This window comes from Leptonotus elevatus, chromosome 19 (assembly GCF_054856555.1).
Source record: "Leptonotus elevatus isolate MCC_2025b chromosome 19, RoL_Lele_1.0, whole genome shotgun sequence".
Lineage (NCBI taxonomy): Eukaryota > Metazoa > Chordata > Actinopteri > Syngnathiformes > Syngnathidae > Leptonotus > Leptonotus elevatus.
This window is the reverse complement of record NC_141257.1, coordinates 8,858,182-8,877,181: the sequence shown is the minus strand read 5'-3', so window position 1 is coordinate 8,877,181 and position 19,000 is coordinate 8,858,182. Positions and strand designations below refer to the sequence as shown.

Here is a 19,000-nt window from a genome sequence, read left to right as displayed (position 1 = left end):
GGTAGTCATGGTGATTAGGTCCATCAGTGACTTTTGAATAACATGTATACAAATAGTTGGGTCTCTGGAGTTCCAGCCAACTATTCAAGTGTGAAATTACACAACCCTCGTAAATCTTTTGTGAGTTGTCTATTTCCGGAAGTGTGGTTGCAATTAAGTTGTTTTGAAATGGTGATGTCTTTTTGACCCAAGAATGTCAAGTCCTTTTATTGAGACACTTGCTAATGATTTTAAATTATTAAAAAAAAAAAAAAAAAAATCTAATATGCTTCCTTGCATCCTTAAACGACTTCCCCATCCCTGAAGCATTTCCGCTGACATCTCTTAAAGCTGATGACTGTCTTGAAAAATTAACAGAGACAAAATATGATTTTGAGTCATGGAATCATTAAATCCTTCCTGGTGCAAAATAGGAAGAGGGGGGAAAAAAAAGCTGACTTGGATCCAGCATATTTAGGGCAGCGGGATTGTTGTATTTCTAATGACTGTTCAGCTCCTAATGGAGCCTCCTTTTGTTTTTTAAGCAAGGCTCTGTCTCCCAACAGCATAATGAGAGCAAGTGTGTGTGTGAGTGATTAAAGCAGCTACGCCTGCCATTTAAAAAAAAGAGATGAATGGGAAGAGACGATTGTGGGTTTTAATACCTTTGCTTGTTTGAATGTGCACTTTTTGGAGTAAATAACCTCTTGGATGAACCGCACGCCAGCCTCCACTTGAAGCTCCCACAGATGCTGAGGAAGGAACGCCCGCTAACTTGTGCTCCCCCAGCTGAAAAAGATGTTAGGAGATTCCATATAAAAAGAAAATAAAGATTTCCATGCTTTGATTGAGTCACGCGGCGTCCCAACATGGCACCCGCTCGCTTAGCTAGCCCACTTTGCGTTGCGATTTAATTTTCAAGACTTTTTGCCTCTTTTGAGTGAAAATGGGTCAAATTGGCGAGAGAACTTTCTTTTTTTTTTTCCCAAAAAGTTGTTGAATTGTCATCTTTCTTATTAATGCGACCATCAACCCCAAAAAATATTAACAATATGTTATATGTATTATATATATATCTCTAAAGATGGCATTCTGATTAATATTGTGTTTGTGGAATCATGATGAAGCAGCAAAATTCTGCCATTTTTTTCCCCATCTCAAGACAGCCATTTTGCCACTTGGTGTCGACGGAAAATTACAGCACAGTTGTTCAGGGCTCAGGTAGCAGCCAATCACGTCTTCTTTTTTTATTTATGCAAGAGCATACAGAAGGCTTTGATGCAACTTCTGAAATGAAGAGGTGGCTTATAGCAATCGTAGTTATAAAAAAAAGCCAGCAGGTGGCACCAGAGTATAAGAGATCAACCAGGGCCATGTTGCAACAAGCTTTTTTTGACAGTGTTTTCACTAGGAATGTGAATAACGACGACATTTTGCTATATTCTAATTGCAAAACGAAAACAGATACAAATGTACTTTTTTTTTCCTGATGAAAGAGGAGACCCTAATCTTTCTTTTGGTCGGTTCCATGTTTTCATAGCAATAGAACACAATATTCTTTGGGCCTTGCAAAATCAGTCAAAATCCAGTAAAACAGTCAATAGCGAAGGGGGTTTCTTCAGTGAAAATGGCTGGGTGTGAATGAGTTAACAAGATGGTGGTAGATCACTACTTTTGTCTAAATGAAGCTCCTCAATTTAATAAAGCATCGTTCCTTAGCACCAAAATGCCACAAGATGGTGTTAAAGCACTACTTTTATCTTAATAAAGTTCCTTAGGTCACGTCAACATAGTTCCTTGGCACCAAGAACCCGCAAGATGACACCAAATAGAATAGACACCAGAATGCTTTTATTCCTTTAACTTAACCACAAAAAACAGCAAAAAAATGGAGGATAGTTGAGTAAATAGGTGAATTTGTGAATGTTTTGCGGTTTGGGATTATTAAACGGTAAAATTATCCAAAATTATGATTTGTGTATGTTTTTCAGCAGTTTTAGAAGATCGTCTCTTTTAAAGTGACAAACATTACATTAATTACGTAACCAAAACTCGGTCCACAACACAGGATCCACCGTTTTCCCGCATAATAGGTCAAATGTTACCATGGCGACATACCTTCTCGCGAGTTTCCCCAGTAACAAGCTCGCAACGTCTTACCTACAGAACAAAACAAAAGAGACTTGTCACTGTGTTGTTTTTTGCACTTCGGGTCTCATTAGCGGGGTTAGCGTCGATGACACTCGAGTAATCAATAGCGCCCCCTTCAGATGACGCTTATCAGCATCTCATTACTCCCTCCTGCTGCCAATCACTAACGCTTTAGTGCACTTGTCACTTCCTTGTTTGGCCGCGCAGCTTTATAGATGTTTGACCGATGAAGTCAATCAAATACTCGAGTTCTGTACAATTCCCCTCCTCTATACCATCGCTGGGCTCTCCTTGAACACCACGAGCAATCCCTCAGAAATATGCTTGACCAAAAGTAGCTGACCCACTTTAAACGAAAGCACATTTAAAAAAAAAAAAAAGTTGTTTGCCAAACTTAAGCATTTAGCTGCTATTACCGGCAAGGCCAGCATGCTGATAAAAGTGCACATTATGGCTTATTATTATTCAAATAGTGAGCGCGTTAGCGATTTTTGCGCCTGGTGCTCATTAGCCCTAAACGGTAATTTGACTCTATTAGGATATCTTTTCAATACGACAATGTGGAATTAGACAGAATGGCTGGATAATACGCAAATGAGGCCTGCCGTGAGAAGAATTGGGCAGAATTGAGATGAACTACTATGGGATTATATTTGTCCACCAGATGGGGCTATTCATCCTAATTCAAAGCATGAAGCAAACATTTATATTGTACTTGTATAAATAGTATATTTAACATTTTAAATATTATTAGTAAGTCGGAATGCCGAGCACAGAATGCATCAAAGATACCATCTCAACACAGTTGTGACATTTCGCTACCAAAATTTAGGTCCGATTTAGAATTTTATATTTTTCCCACTGTATCGATTTTGCTTATAACATGTCTGCCGTGTATTTGCCGGTGACATTTCCTTCTCTCTCCGACACGATTGCAGTCCTGATTCTCAATTTCAACTTTGCTGCATCAATCTACTTTTTACCACAATCCCATCTATTGTTTTAACCCCCCACCCATGCCCCTCATTTTTATTCACATCCCCTTTCCCCTGCTAGTGACTGACAGCCCTAGAAATTGATTTTCAGCCCGGTGTGTTCCCTCTGTCTCGCTCTCTCTAGGCATTTCCCTTATTTAGCCTGCACCACTCCAGGGTATAGTCTAGACCACGAGTTTGACGGGAGCAGTCTAATTCTTGGTTTGACGGGCGCTCAGTGACAAGCCCCAGGGGCACGTTTCAAACGCGTTCGGTTCCACGTTTGCCGATACCTCCGTTTTTGGCCTTTGACTGTCTCTGTTGCTTTTGGTCTGTCTTAAAAAACACCCCACGGACATAGAGAGCTTTAAATTGAGACTGCATCCATGAATTCAACCGCTGGAGTTTGCTCCAATTAGAAACACGACAGGACAGTGTTACCTGTGTGGCGTGACTTGATTGGTCAGTTGCCCCACTGGGTAAAAGCTATTTCTTTATCACAGATCAGAAAGTGCTAGATTAGACAGAATAGACCCTTAAAGTGAAGCTGCACGGTAGATGAAAGAGACGGACAAACAGAGAAGCAGGACAACGAGAATGTATTGGGTATGACCGGCGGTTGAACAAAAGGTTTGGCTTCATCACCAAATGAGCGTATTGATCACAGGATTCTTCTCCCCTTGTGGAAAATGACAGGCCGTGTAATTGATTTCCCTGCCGGCTGTGTACGCATTGTGACGGGCTTAGCGCGTTCTCTTCATCTCGCCGTAACATTTATTTTGTTACCGGGACAACATGGATAACTGGAAAGCATATAGCACAGACAATGACTTTTTATATTTGTTCTGTTTTAAATACAGATATATTTTTTTTGCACTGGTATGTGCTTAACAATGGACAAATTCAAAGTATGTACAGTATGCGTATCTAAATTGTTGTACCTTTTAGATTTGAAAGAAAATGAAATTATAATTGAGTTTCTCTGATTAAAACATAACACATTTACGAGATTTAAAGATGGGTTTGTAAAATGGATGGATAAAGCATATATTTGCAAGATAGATACTTTCTTCACTCCACAAGAAATGTCACAGTTGGAGTCATTCGTACTATTCAGTATTACTCATGTATGAGAGCCCCAATGGTTGTTTTGGAGGAAAAGGTCCAATCCCATTTATTTATGATAAAGTGGCATATAAGACTGTAGTCTACCATAATGGAAATGCTGGAAATAAATCTCCTTACTTACCGCCTCTGCCAGCTCACCCGCTGATTCACTTTTCACTGCAATCTCAAGGCGACCCACGCTGAAAGTCACTTGCTTTAGAGTCAGGTATGTTTTGAATCATACACTCACCATTTAAACATTTTTGTCAAGGCTTTTTTAACTGTACAAGGGTCCATTTCACGAAGCAACTTCAACAAACACTGAGACTAACCCTGAACGACTCAATGTATATGACTGGTGCGTTTAGTAAGAATCAATGGGGACGGGTTACTAATAAAGCCATGGCTTCTTTCTACCCGTCTGCCCTTTTTTTTGGATGCAATGTGTCCGAAAGGAAAACAATGAATACAACAAAACAACAGCGAGTTGACATACACTGAGATAGGAAACGCTGCGTTTTCGCTTCCAGGACAGCTGATTTGAGTTAGTTTCACCTGGGGTTACCACCACACTAAAACTTGGATGAGTCACCATGGCAACGGGTAATTCTTTACCCCTCTCAACTGGAAGTCTTAATGCGAGCATATGAGCGCAACACGCAATATATGCTGTGATGTGATCGCATGACTACGGCTGCTAATGTTGCAAATGTAAGGACGGATTGAGTTGCGTATGCAAGTGATGGACTGTGATGGTGAAACGGTACCGCTCAAAAAGATAACTGTCCGGAAATGCCAGCATATCTTTGCACGGTCTGATAACAATCTCACGACGAATATTAAATTCCTTGCGCAATAACGCGCCACCTTCATCAATAGGGTCATTGTCAAAAGGACATGCCATGTTTGTGACAAAAGGGGACTTTACGCTATGGACTATTGGCGTATTTACGCAAAAACTCGCCACAGCGGACTGAATGAATGAGGAAATGAAATGTCGTGTGTGGCTGAAAGGAGGCGGGCACAGGGAAAAACTCGATGTTCATTGTGATAAACCTGCTACCGACCAGGTTAGGTTAATTTGCTCTGTTACTACGGTAACTGACCGAGATCTTAAATGACCTCTTTCTATGAAACGGGCTAAAGTTGCCTCTTTTTCTCTGGTTTCAGTTGCCTCCACATTTCAGGGTTTATTGACTCAGGGTTCTCACTAAACCTGCTTTGTGAAATGGGCCCCAGTACGGTATTCCAGATGAATTTCTTACCGTGGACAAGTAATGAAATCCCATTCATTAACCAGCGAGTCTTTAAAGCTGCTTTTCATCCATTTTTTTTCCTTTGCTGAGCGAGCAAGCTCTTTTCCAGCATCCTCATTAGCACTGTTGAATATATTTGCACCTGGCCAATTCCTTCCGTGACTTTTTGACAGTTTGCCAATTAGTGTCTTTCTGTAAATCCTCTCGACAAAACTAGTTTGGACACACTTTGCAGTTATCTTTTAGACAATCAAGAAAGGTGTGTTTGTTTTTAACTCGGCAAGAAAACATTTTGTATTTTGTAACTTCTTTATGCAGATACCAGTTAAAAAAATAAACAATATTTTTAAATTAATTATAAAAAAAATTTGTGTTGATGTGAGTTGAGTTACGGCACCGCTTGCCCGTGCCACATGGGTCACGACGGCTGTTAACATTGATTTTGTATTTATTTATTTTGGTGGTGGGGGGGGGGGGGGGGGGGTTAATGTGGTGTGGTCGGGGGTACAAAATGAGGTCGATGGAGGTTAGCGATGGCGGAATGAAGAAATGACGTGATGATTGATGGGTTTAAACAGTCGAGGACGACCGGGTATGATTATAAACTGTGCGGTTATTTGTAGCTGTGCTTGTGTGCGTCTTTTATTTTGGTTTGCACTGTTTGTGTGTGTGTGTGTGTGTGTGTGTGTGTGTGTGTGTGTGTGTGTGTGTGTGTGTGTGTGTGTGTGTGTGTGTGTGTGTGTGTGTGTGTGTGTGTGTGTGTGTGTGTGTGTGTGTTGAGGATGGCTGTCAGTTTCGGTCTGGCAGTCAGCATAATTAGAAATCTCTTTTACCCCTGTGTACTCTTCATTCTCTCTCTTTCTCTCTCTCTGTGGCTTCTGTTCTATATTTTTCCATCTTGTTTCACGCAGCATCCTCCCTCCCACCCTCCCTCACTCCTTTGCCGCCACCCACCTCTCCTCGCTCTGAGCGATGACTTTTAAATCATCTTTTTTTTCCCCCCCTCACTTTCTGGCACGGTGACTAACGTCGAGATGGGGTGAAAGGGGGGGTGGGGGCGGGGGGGGGTGAAAAAACGTTCCTTTTCTCTGTTTGCTCTGCAGTCCGTCTGTCCCCTTTTCACCCGCCGATCCGATTTAATGACTCCACTTCATCTCGGACCAAGACATCCTCTAATCTATTAAGTTCAGATGAAGCCCTGATGGACTTGTCAGCGAATCCGTCAGAGCGTTACGTTAAACACAACGAGGGGAAAAGACGAGGAAAGGCCGCTGCTGACCACTTTTCGATGTTATTAGGAGCAGACGGTGCAAGGGGCCTTGTTTATTTTTCTTCGGATGACTGCATGGTGTTTTTGGGTGGGGGGCTCAACACGCTCCAAAAGTCACCAATGTTTGCAAGCGCGTGTGTCCTGATGAAAATGAACTATAGAATTAGTCTGAATGAGTCCCAATTGAAAGCAGGTATTCAATATGTCTATTTTTGTCTATGTTGTCTAATGTGGGTAGACCATTTTGTTAAAGCTTAATGGATTCGCCATGAAAAAGGTCAACCTTCACCACTGTTCACATGTTTTGTTTTAGTTTTTTTTTAGTTAGTTCTTGAAAACGTTTTTTCTTTAAAGGCAATATGTTTGTGTTGTTTTAAAGTGAATGTTCAGAAATCATTCACATTGAAAAGCATGTGTCTCCAACGTTTGAGCATTGTTGTTTTGTTTAATCAAAACACCATGGCAAGTAGTTTTTTGTAGTTTTTCTGCCCAAAAAAAAAGAACAACTTTTGGAGATAGCATTTACATTATCAGCATTTTTTTTTCTTTTTACCATTCTTTTGTAGTTTCTCAGGTCAGTCTGTTAAAACAAACAAACAATCATTTGAATCTCCAAATTTGGTGAGATGATTTATCTTTTCAACCAAACCTAAATCCATCTGAATACTTTTTGTTTTTCCAATGAAAAACATGTGTCCCACAATACTAAAGCTCAAAGCAAATTACTTGGATCAAAAACACAAGATTTTGTTGAACCACAGACTTAACCACTACATTTATGTAAAATGTACTACAATAGATTTATTTTGTGGTGTACGCCAGCCTTTTCTTGCACATTTGTCTAAATACAAAATCTCTTTTATGTTTCCAGTTTTAACATCTTTCAATTAACTGGCGGTAAACAAACGTTTTCTTCTGATTTTTCTTGCAGGTTTTATCTACACTTGCGGCGGCACCCTGAAGGGCCGAAACGGCAGCGTGGAGTCGCCGGGGTTCCCCTACGGCTACCCCAACGGGGCTAACTGCACCTGGGTCATCGTCGGGGAGGAAGGCAGTCGCATCCAGCTCATCTTCTTGTCGTTTGCTATCGAAGAGGAATACGACTTTTTGTCCTTATACGACGGACACCCGCACCCGGCCAACTTCAGGACCAGGTAAGTTAACCATTATTCATGTTTCAAGTTTTTTTTTTTTTTTTATCTCCCTGCATACAATTCCATATAGAGTGAAGAAAATAATATTTTTTGTTGTTGAATGATTTAACTTATAATATAGTTGTTGATGCTTTATGATCCTCTCTGTTTTAAATGCTTTGCCACCATCTTATGGCTTCTATATCAGGATTGGCCCAAAGCATTGCTTAACTTAAAACAAAACCTGACACACTAAAGCGCCAACATAGCCAGGAAGGCGGAGGCTCCGTAAATAGAACAGCTCCACCCAGCAAAAGAGTGCCGATTCCAGCGTTGTGACCCGGAAGATGCAAAGAATTGTGCTTCACAAACCTCGCCAAGTTCATTGGCAGGTTACGCCAACGTTAAAAGCTACGAATGTATATCAGAACTTAATCTAGGACTTTTTTTTTTGGGGGGGGGGGGTACAAAGTTGTTTCTCCAAGTTACGCAAACACCTGTGCGTCACCGCCTCGGGAATTAGGTCTGGGGTTGCATTGTCAACATGAGTCAGCAGAATCTGCAGTCTACAGGGTTCACGCAAAGGTCCGATTTATTTAATGAGATTAGGCAAGGCGCGATTCCTAGATGAGGGGAAGCGATTTGGGTCATCAAAAGATGCAAATGAGTCCTCCTGATAGTTGCTGGAAAGCAGTCCTCCCACCATGGGACGCTTTGGCTGGCATCCGACACAATCAGCATTCTCAAACAAAGATGCGTTTATTGTTCAAATGCCGTGTGAAGGCGCCAGAAAAGAAACGATGAACGCGGGATTAGGTTTTGTGATACCCAGGGAGGAGATAAAGCAGTTAAAAGGAAAGCAAAAGTAAAAGACGTCCCGGGTTGACTCGCATTTGCCTGCTCAACGTAGCAAACGACTGCAAGTAAATTGACTGGTATTTTTCCACATTGCCTTCACAGCTCGAATGTGAAGTCAGTCTGCATTTCGCTGTACGTATGATTTCTTCCGGGCTTAATTGGTCACTTAATGAAGTGTCTAATGTGAGCTTTGAGAGAGAGCGAAAAAGCAGAAAACAAAACAAAAGCAATTTAATTCCCACTCTGAAATGTCATTTTTTAAATGAACAAACACATTGAGAAAACATTTGCCCAAAATGTAATGTCATAATCTTCTCTCCGTGTCGCTTACGCATACACAGTTTAGTAGAAAAGTTGGACTGAATCAGCAAGAAAGTTATCGCTAAAGTTAATGCATATACAATCACCTCTTGCTCACAAGCTCAAATAGGTAAGCGTCAATTGAAGTTGACTACTATAAGTAAAGGCATCAAACAACAAGTTTTTACTTAGGGTGTAATGGTACATTGTGTTTGTGTATGAAGTGTAACCTGCCTTGCACTGTAATCTGTAAACAAATACAGTGCAGCTCTGCCTCTGGCTCATAGACACGGTGGCTGGTAATAAGCTCTTGGCAGTACATCAAACTTGCAGCCAAAGCAATAACAAATGCCATCTGCATTTTTATTGCACAATACTTGTGAGTGTTGGAAATTGTTACTTTTGCACTTGTTTGTTCTCTTTGACACAAAAGAGCATTTTTATCCTTTGCATTTTGTTTCCACATTGCATCCAATGTGAATTGTGATCTTAAAACCAAGGCAACAACAGCAATAACAATCTTAAACCCTTGCTAATTATTTAGGTATGTATCTTAAATAAATAGGGTTAAGGTTAGGGTCAAAGGTACAAACATAAATCGTTTGCAATTGAAAGCCAGTATTGTGATTTGTTGGCAACCAGTCCAAGGTGCACCCAAGCTCTGCTGGGTTCGGCTCTGGCTAACCTGTGACCCGATTGAGGAGAATCACAACAATAGAAAATGATGGACAGATCCATTGTGTGACGGCTCTTATTCCTACTTTTTATACCTTCCATTTTTTTGACGCGCTTTTTCTTCCACATAATTCATTCGATTCCTATAATTCCAATTTCAACATATTCAAACAAAATCATGCCATGAGAGCTTCTATATATATACAAAAATAAAAATAAACACAGTTTCCCCATAATTCAAAAAAATTTCACCTATAAATTCCCCATTCTTTCCAATTGAGGCCAAATTACCACCAATAATTATTTACCATTCATTTCCTTTGGTGCATTCAAAACATCAAATTCATAAAGTTCCCATTTGAAATATAAATCATTCTGCTTCGAATCAATTCACCTTATGAATGATTTTCAACAAACAAAAATTCCGTTGTTGTTTTTTTAACCCCAAATATTACCATATTAGGACATATTCTACATTATTCACTCCTCCCTCAACATTAAATGACAGATTCCATCTATTCCAACTTCAACATGTGCAGCCAAAAGCCCCAAATATTTACATATTCACCTCCAGTTTCCACGTATATCGACCAATCAAAACCATTGCAACATATCCAGCCCATTCCATGCCATTCAATATCATTCCAAATGATCCCACATGCTTCTATGTTTTTTATGCAGCCTTTTCAGCCTTCACGTGCCATTTCTACTCTACTTAGTATCTTAGTATGTTCTGACATGAATCCATTGCAAATATTCATTAAACAAGCCAAAGATGTGTTTAAGTTTTGTTCATACTTCATAGACACACTCCAACAATCCTAATCAGCGCTCTATTTATGAGTTAACTACTTCAATGGCAACAATTTGTTCTAATTACAAGTTTTCATAATTAATTAAAGGGCACCTCGCTCGTGCCGCATGTTCCATCGAGCATGTTCCAAGTTGGCCCGCTGACAGCCGCTGGTTTTGTGCGAAAAGTCTGCTTGGCCCACACACAGCACGACAACATTCAGCCACTTTGAATGAGAAAACACTGATTCAAGGACGTGGCAATTCAGCTTCGTTATGTTTGTTTATGGGCGGATTTTTGCGCGCAAGTTGGAAAAGTTACGGCGAGTTAGCCATGCATGTATTCATCATGCAACTCCGGGAAAAGTTGCTCATACAGTACGAGCCTCTCACGGGATTTTGACAGGCGGGACGGGACGCTGCTTCCTCTCATGTTTCATGTTAATTCAACCTGACACATTTGCATAGTTTCACACTTCTTCTTTTTTTTTTTATACCCCCTCCCGTCTTACCCTGACTTTTTGTTTTTTTATGTATAACTTGCTGGTTGTTTTTCAATTTGACTGGTGACCTATACTAAATAACTTTGTTACGGTTGGTAAAAAAAAAAGATCATTGGGGAGATTTTGGGGCTGAAAAACGCTAACAAGGACGCCCCAGCACAGAGTGGCTTGCTTGGGGTAGCTTAAAGTTGTTGTTTAAGGGAAAACTAGTAAGTAAATAAGTTTTATACTGTACTTTTGTACTGTGAGGTGCAGTAACTTGAGAGACAAAAATAAATAAATAAAATTTAATCCGTTCATAGTTCATTTCACATTAGGGAAAGAAAATGCAAAACTGCTTATCTTTTGCACGCAGGAACATGTACTTAATGACATTTAAACACAATAACACACACAAAAAAAAACTTTGAACATTCAGCTATAAATTCTTCCATCCTATTAAAACAACAGCAACACAAAATGTCTTGTTCATTTCCCCACATGTATTTTTTTCATGTATTTTATGTAAAAAGGCATATGTCATATGTTTGTGTGAATGTTTCATCAATGCGTGTGTGTGTGCGTGCGTGTGCATGAACGCTTTAAACGCCGGCCATATTTATTTTTGTGCCAAACAAACTCAATACGTTAGAGTCTACTCTCAGGGGCCTCAATGCAAACCGAGGGGGTTGTTGTGTTTGGGCGTCTGATTGGCTTCGATCCGCCGCGTCTCAGGCTGGAATCTTTGGAAATTTGTTTACAGCGTCTTGGTATATGAGTGTCGTACACAGGCGGCAAGCGTATTGCTAAGTCAATAAAGCAGGGGTTTGCAGCTAGACGCGGCTGGTGAGAAATGGAGGAGGCAAATAATATTGCCAAATGTCATTTCTAAATACAAAGAAGAAGAGTAAAGAAAAGTCACGGAAGTGGCAAATGAAGTATTAACGTTTTTACGAGGAAGACAGTATCATAGCAGACGGGGGAAGTCGGTGAGGCCATTAAACACATCGAGGAAATGTATCTAGCGATCTGATAAATATAAGTTAACATCTGTAACACATCAGCTCAGGGATAGGAAGTTGAGCAGTCCTAATGGGCCACAAAATAACTATTTCAATGAGTCGTCAATTTATTTATTTTTATTCCACCCAAACCTAAACACATACGAGAGGAATACATTTTTCCACTGGCCACCCCAAAATGTATCTTATCAGCTCCATATAACAATGCCTCCCCCAGCCCTTCTTTGCCTGTATAATTGCTTAGTACAGTATAGTTTGGATCTACCGCTATTGGGTTGTTTTATGATGAAGTGGTGAAAAATATCAAAGTGGCTGCCACATATTTAGAAAGTGTGCACACCCCTAGTTTACGGTCTTACAGTCGTCTTGAAGTTGTTTGCTGATTATGTGTGATAAGTCAGCGTCTTTGCAAAAATAATTCATCATTTACTTTAGTCAGCGCCACAAGAAAAAGAAAAAAAAAAAGAAAAGATAAATAATTCACCCTGAGAATTTACTGCGGGGAAAGCATTTTGTAGATTTAACTGTGTCGTTTGGTTTTGGAAGCAAACTTCTGTTTGTCGTCAGTTCATTATTGCCGCTGTGAGTCTCTCTGCGAACTCAATATGATGACATGCTATCCACCAAGCAATGAGGAGTACAATTGAGGTCAGATGAGGAAAAAAAACAAAACAAAGGAACTTATAAGCCCTTAGAAAACCAATCAATGCGAGGGTATATATGCTGGAGTGTAGGGCATCCATCTTGAGTTGGGTCGGCGGGGTGAACGACAAGGTTACTTGGGGCTAAACATGAGATTGTTGGAGAGGGGAGAGGGCGAGGAGGTTGCTGCACTTGCCTACTAAGTTAAGATGTCGTGATGTTGTGTCTTCAATTGCGCTGCGGTGGCTGTACCTCCATTTTGGGGGTAAAAAAAACAACAACACAATAGAGTTTTTTTGGGGGGGGAGGAGGTGAAGAAGGGTGAGCAGAGTTTAGGCTGCTTGTCTGGTGAGATTTACTACGGGCATTTTCACTCAATGGACTGCTAATGGGAATATAATGTTTGCGGCCTATTTTGATTTCAAGCGTCTGCATTGTTTGGGGATTCGACTGCCGCAATCTAATGAGATCTGGTACGAACACAGACAATTGCACCTTTATTACCATCATAGCGCTGCTCAATTTGTCTTTATTAGTGCATGAAACAGGGAAGGTTTTGTCATATTTTTGCATTTCATTGTAGCTGAACGCAGTAGAAGCATCGACTCCAGCTCAGGTCATTTACTACGTGGTTATTTCAGTGCTAAGCCCTTTTCACACTGCACTTACTCCGTGTGACAGTGCACCACATTGTAGACAACACACGCAAAAAAAAAAATTCTTCAAAATGTTTGCTCCAAAACAATTTGCTGAGTTGTTTTTATGTTGTGGGACGATACAAGGGACAATCGGTTCTATAAACTCTTAAAATATTTTGTTGAATTGTCCAACTCATTTTCCTCATGCTCTTACCTGTAAATAACTCTGCTAAAATCACACAGAATTGCTCCGCCAGCCCCTCTCCTATTGGAAGGTCTTGTTTGACGTTACGGCGCCACCGCTATCTAATAAAACGTTTTTTTTTTTTTCAATTCAAGTGCCTTGATGTTGAGATAAACATCTCCTTGCCACACACTCCATTTCATGGACCCCGCCCCTCACCACATACACAATGACTAGGTTTGACAATGCCACGCTGTGCCCAGGTAAGTGCAGTGTGAAAGGGGCTTTAATGTCTTCTCCATGCTCCGCGTGAGTGTTTGCAGGAAGGAAAGTTGACTAGGAAGTTGACCATTTTGGTTCATGTGTACCATTTCCAGGGCTCGTACTTTGAAAAACTCCTCCTCATGAATTTGCCAAAACGAGCCCAAATTAGAAGCAGGTACCCTTGACAGATGGGTGACACTAAATTGCTGAAGATTTTTTGTCCATGCCATCTATTGTGGGTAGAATATAAGTCCATTTTGTGGCTTTTTTAAAAAAAAGTATATTTTATTATATTGGCCTTAAATAATACAACACATTTGTATCACATGTTGCCATCCAAGCTGGTCTGGTGCGTTCCGGTCCTGACCTGTTTTGTTGCGTGTAATCTTCTGCAATGCCCACTTTACACTCAATAAGTCACTCTTATTTTCTCCTGCAGGAGGACATTCAGGGGTCACTCACATAGACGCAACACAGTACAATGGAGAAAAATAAATAAAAAAAGCATGTTCAAAGGGATAAACGCAGAGAACTGTAGCGTACAAATACAAAGGTCATGAAAACACTTTTGATGTTGCTAAAATATATTTTAGGGGAGAATGAATGGTGTGTGTATGTAGCTGTGCACTAAATGTGCATGTGTAGAGTTCCAATGGAGGTGTGTTTACCCCTAAGGTTGTCATATTTCATCTCCTGCCGCATCAGTTCTGCCCTGTGGGAGGGTAAGAGGCGTGCGCGGGTTTGTGTGTGTGTGTGTGTGTGTGTGTGTGTGTGTGTGTGTGTGTGTTTGTTTGGTTGTGAAAGTCTTTTGTGTTTGTGTATGCAAGCTCTAACATCCACATAATGTTTTCTATACGATTACGAAGATGGAAGAGGTGATATGAGGCGGCTTTATTTTTCCATTATAACTTTTTGTGGCAATTTGTTGACCAACATCACTCATTTGTCGAGAAGTAAAGAATACACAATTGATATTAAGGAACCATATTTGGTGACCACAACAGCATCATGCTTTTTTTTATTTATTTTTTTATAATTGAGGCGAACCATCTGATCTTTCCCAGCCAATCAGAGAAGCTAGCTATCTTTTGATAATGTGATAATTAAAATAAAATGTTTTTAATAAAATTGGTGAATACTAAATGTAAATAAATGACCTCCAACAAAAGAAAAAAAAGCAAGGCAGCTTTATTTATACTGTATAGTGTATACATAGTGTATATTTCATACATAAGATGGCTTCATATTCAAAGGCAATTACAAACAAAATAATTGAAGACATTTAAAAGCAAATGGTAAAATAAAAAAATAAAAAAATTAAGAATTTTAGACATTTAAAAGCAAAGTAAAGAAATAAACATTAGTTTATTAAAATTACTATAAACGAATGAACAGCGCAGGAATAGGATTTTTTGTGGAAAAAAAATATTATAAAAATGCTTTAAAAATAAGTATGGGGGAAAAAATGATTTTTAACCTAGCTTTAAAATCATTTACACTTTTACACTTTGATCTCTGGTGATCATAATAATTTAGATTAAATATATCCAAAATAAAACAGTCCCGCATCTTCCTTGTGAAAAAGATAAACAGTACAAATTAGATTTAAAAAATTGGATTAAAACGAATTCCTGAAGAAAAGGTATCTAATATATTGTACGGGCCTGTAATTCAGAATGCACTATATTAATGACTCAATTACAGAAATACAATCAAGTTTTTTTTTTTATCTCTCTATTGATTACAGTAATTGTCAAGGGATCAAATTCAGATTTAAAAAATAAAATAAAAATATTTAAGCATTTCAAAAAGTTCCTTACTGATTAACTAATATTTTTCAATGGTCACACAGTGATCACTGATTCATGTATTTGATTTAATATAGAGAATAATTCAAATTTAAAAATCCATTTAATTGTACGTAATTTAACTCCATCCCCAGGTGCTGCTACCTATGCTAATATTATGTATATGCCACAATATCGTTTGTACTTTCTTATTTTGCACAATGCAATTACATGCAAAATGAGTATAATGCTACAGTGGCCATAATACATTTAATAACAGTGATTGGATGTTGAAACTATTGCAAGTTGAACTCAGGACATTTGGCTGTCTCTATCAGCATTTCAGTTGATATGTTGTAATTGGCGCGCAGCTGACTTTATTTAAAGGGGGGCGGGAAAAAGCTTTCACGGGACGTTTCAAAGCTGCTAACAACCATTTAGGAAATTGCTTTTCACATGAAGCGTATTCTTTGAGCATGCAGTTTCCTGTCAGGGATTTCCCGGCTTTTGCTGTAAAAATGAGATACAGTATTTGAGCTGTGCTTTATATATTGCGTATGTCGAGCTTATCACTTGCTGTCCATTATCTACTATCTTCCTGTGCACAGTCTGTCTCTGTCTGCACCTGTAATGGACTCCTTCATCTCTCCTCTCGAATATTACTTCGGCGACCGTGTCTGTTTCGACTCATTTTGTCAACGTCATTTATTCGCCGGCGATAACCGGCCTCCCGTTCCTTTCAGCCGCAGATTACAATTGTAATCTCAAAAGAACACCGTGTGGCATTCAATGAATGAGTCAAAATACATCTACCGTTGTGTCAATGTCGTCCTTTTTGACGCTTATTAAAAATTGACTCCTGGCTGCCATTGTCTGGGCGTCTTCTGGTTCCACAACTTCGCCGGAATCAATCTTGGCTTTTACAATGGGGAGAATCACCTTTCAGTGATTGATGAAAGCCTCGTTTATACTGTGATGACCGCACCATAAAATGTTCTAACAAAAAAGTCTTTACAAAAAGGTTGCTATTAGACTTTCCACTTATCTGATCGGCTATTTTTTGGGGCCAAAATTTTGCATCTTTTGTTCGTTTTGTGTTCAGCTGTAATGTCGGAATTTTCAGATGCCGCAAATTGAGACATTAAAGCTGTAGTCACATGTACACTTACTGCTTACTGTATCTGTGGCGGGCTACTACTAATTTTGGCTGCCACTGATAGATTTTGTGAGCGAAAAGACCAAAGCAGCAGCTACCCCCAGAATGTATTTCGTTTTTTTTATTTTATTTTATTTTATTTTATTTTTTTATTTTTTATTTTTTTAAGAATGTATTTCGGGTAACTCCATTGTATAATGCGATATAAAAATTGTGTGCAGGCAAGAGGTGGTGAGTCAACTTTTTTGGGATGTTGAAAAAAATATGTTAAATGTAAATGCAGTAAAATATTTTTTAAGAGATTCACACCGGGGTTATTTGTGCTCCTTGTATTTTTTCTGCAAGCATGTGAGCTACAGTGAATGGTTTTGATTCTAAGAAAAGCCAACAAAAGGGCTGAAATTAGGAATTATGTTTCTTTAATAACACAATAAGTGCATAATGTTCCTCGGCACTGAATTATAAATGGCAGATCTTAAGAGTTTTTCGCGGTCTTCACAGTACCTTCGGAAGGACAAAGATAAGTACCCACTGTTCCACTTTTCATAAATATGTATCGGGGACTTAACATAATGGAGCGAGAAACGAACAAACACTTGTTGGGAGCCTCGTCGTGCAAGTTCTACGTCTCTGACAAGAATGTCGTAATGACAAGCACCCGACTCAGATCCTGGCGCTTTTGTCGACTTAAGCGGGATTGTTTTGAATTGCAGGCCACTGAGAGCCAGTGAGCCAATGTCTTGGATGACTTTCCCAGTCTGGTAAATACACTCGCCAGTGTGTCTTTTTGTGTATTTGTGTGTGAGTGTGTAGCGTTCCAGTAATCCCAGCGGCTAAACTGGTAATCCCCTCAAGCTGCCCATTAGCCTCTTGCCGCTCACAACCTCCTTGCGGGTCGTCACCCAGGTGTCAGGCGTGCCCTTTCCCTGGGGAGGGATCACTTTGATGAGCCGCAGAGCTAACCTCGACCCCCCCCCCTCCTTACTGGAGGGATGAGAACGGCTGTTTGGCGAGCCTTTTGACAATTGCAGGTGGGGATCGGACAGGGATGAGCAAGCGACAAGGACCAAAAATGAGAAAACTGAAAATGTCATTCAGCTGAAGATGACGCGGTACGACGTGACAATTGCTTTCAATGTAACAGGGTTTGGGTGGGTTTGGGGGCACTATGGAATGCCCTCACACACAGGACCTTCACGCTTCTGTTCTTGCTCTGGTAACCTCTAAGGCCAAATAAGTGTCAGTTGCCCTCTCTATCGCCGTTACTTTGTAATATTGCTGAAAAAAAAGGTTGGAAAAAACAAATTTCCACATTTTCTTATAGGGAAGATGCTTTTTGCTATTCCTCCATTCAGCGTTTCGCTCGGCGTTCTTTTCTTGAGCCTCACGCCCACCCGACCTCCCACTGGATGTTTAGCTGTGAGCCGCGTAGGCAGGGATCGACGCGCCTGTCTCGTTATTGAAAGACAATCGCGTTGAGCCCTAAGGTTTTCTTGCATTTATGTCGACGTGGAATTCTTTCCTCGGAGCGTGACTCACAAACACGGGGTGACTCAATCTTACGGAAGGTTTGCGGCATCCTCTACTGTCCACCATCTTGACTATTCAATGCGTCTGTTCTGTTCAGTTCTTTTGGATTTGGACGCTTGAGTTAGCCGAGGACACGTACCTTGTACTTTTGCTAAAGCAAAAATCAACCACAGCACCTCCACCTCAAACATTCTGTGTTTGATATTCGTTCCTCCCTGCTGTTGTTTTCCTTGCTTCTTTTTAATCATGGCAGATGTGGTCATTCAAACGGAACAGAAAATGCAATTGTTCTGTCAATATGGCATTTTAAAAGAGAATCGGGTTGTCTCCGCCTACACCTGGGCTATTGTGTTTTTGCCTTGAAGTTTACGCTAATTTGATCTCAGCGTCTTAAAGACGTCATGTCATCCTCTGAGTTTGATTGATGCTTATTTTTGTGACTAATTAGTTTTTGTTTCCACAAATAGCCACGGTGCCACTATTAGTCCAGTTAGGATAAATAAACACCTTCTCAGCAAGTGAAATGGAGTTAAATAAATTCACTGATTCTTAATGTTATATATCGTCTCTGCTATGTGAAGGACACTTATGTCCATATTTTTTTCAATTTGCTTATTTTTACGTTTTGGGGATGTCTGCATTCAGTTTCATCCTCAAAACATACACACACACACACACACACACACACACACCCACACACACACACACACACATATATATATGCTGCATTTTTTTCCACAAGATATTATTATTTTTTGCATAATCGCGTGATATTTTCGTAAACCATGACAAAATATCGC

The 19,000-nt window shown here is 39.9% G+C and overlaps 1 protein-coding gene across 12 annotated transcripts in view; it reads left to right on the top strand.

Moving 5' to 3' along the window:
* LOC147157788 (CUB and sushi domain-containing protein 3-like) overlaps positions 1 to 19,000 on the top strand; it is a 321,354-nt gene that overhangs the window by 114,811 nt on the left and 187,543 nt on the right. For all 12 annotated transcript variants that reach the window (XM_086061991.1, XM_086061989.1, XM_086061992.1 and 9 more), the window contains one exon: positions 7,669 to 7,891. In XM_086061991.1, coding sequence (XP_085918117.1) covers positions 7,669 to 7,891 — 223 coding nt within the window. The remainder of the gene's footprint in view (positions 1 to 7,668; positions 7,892 to 19,000) is intronic.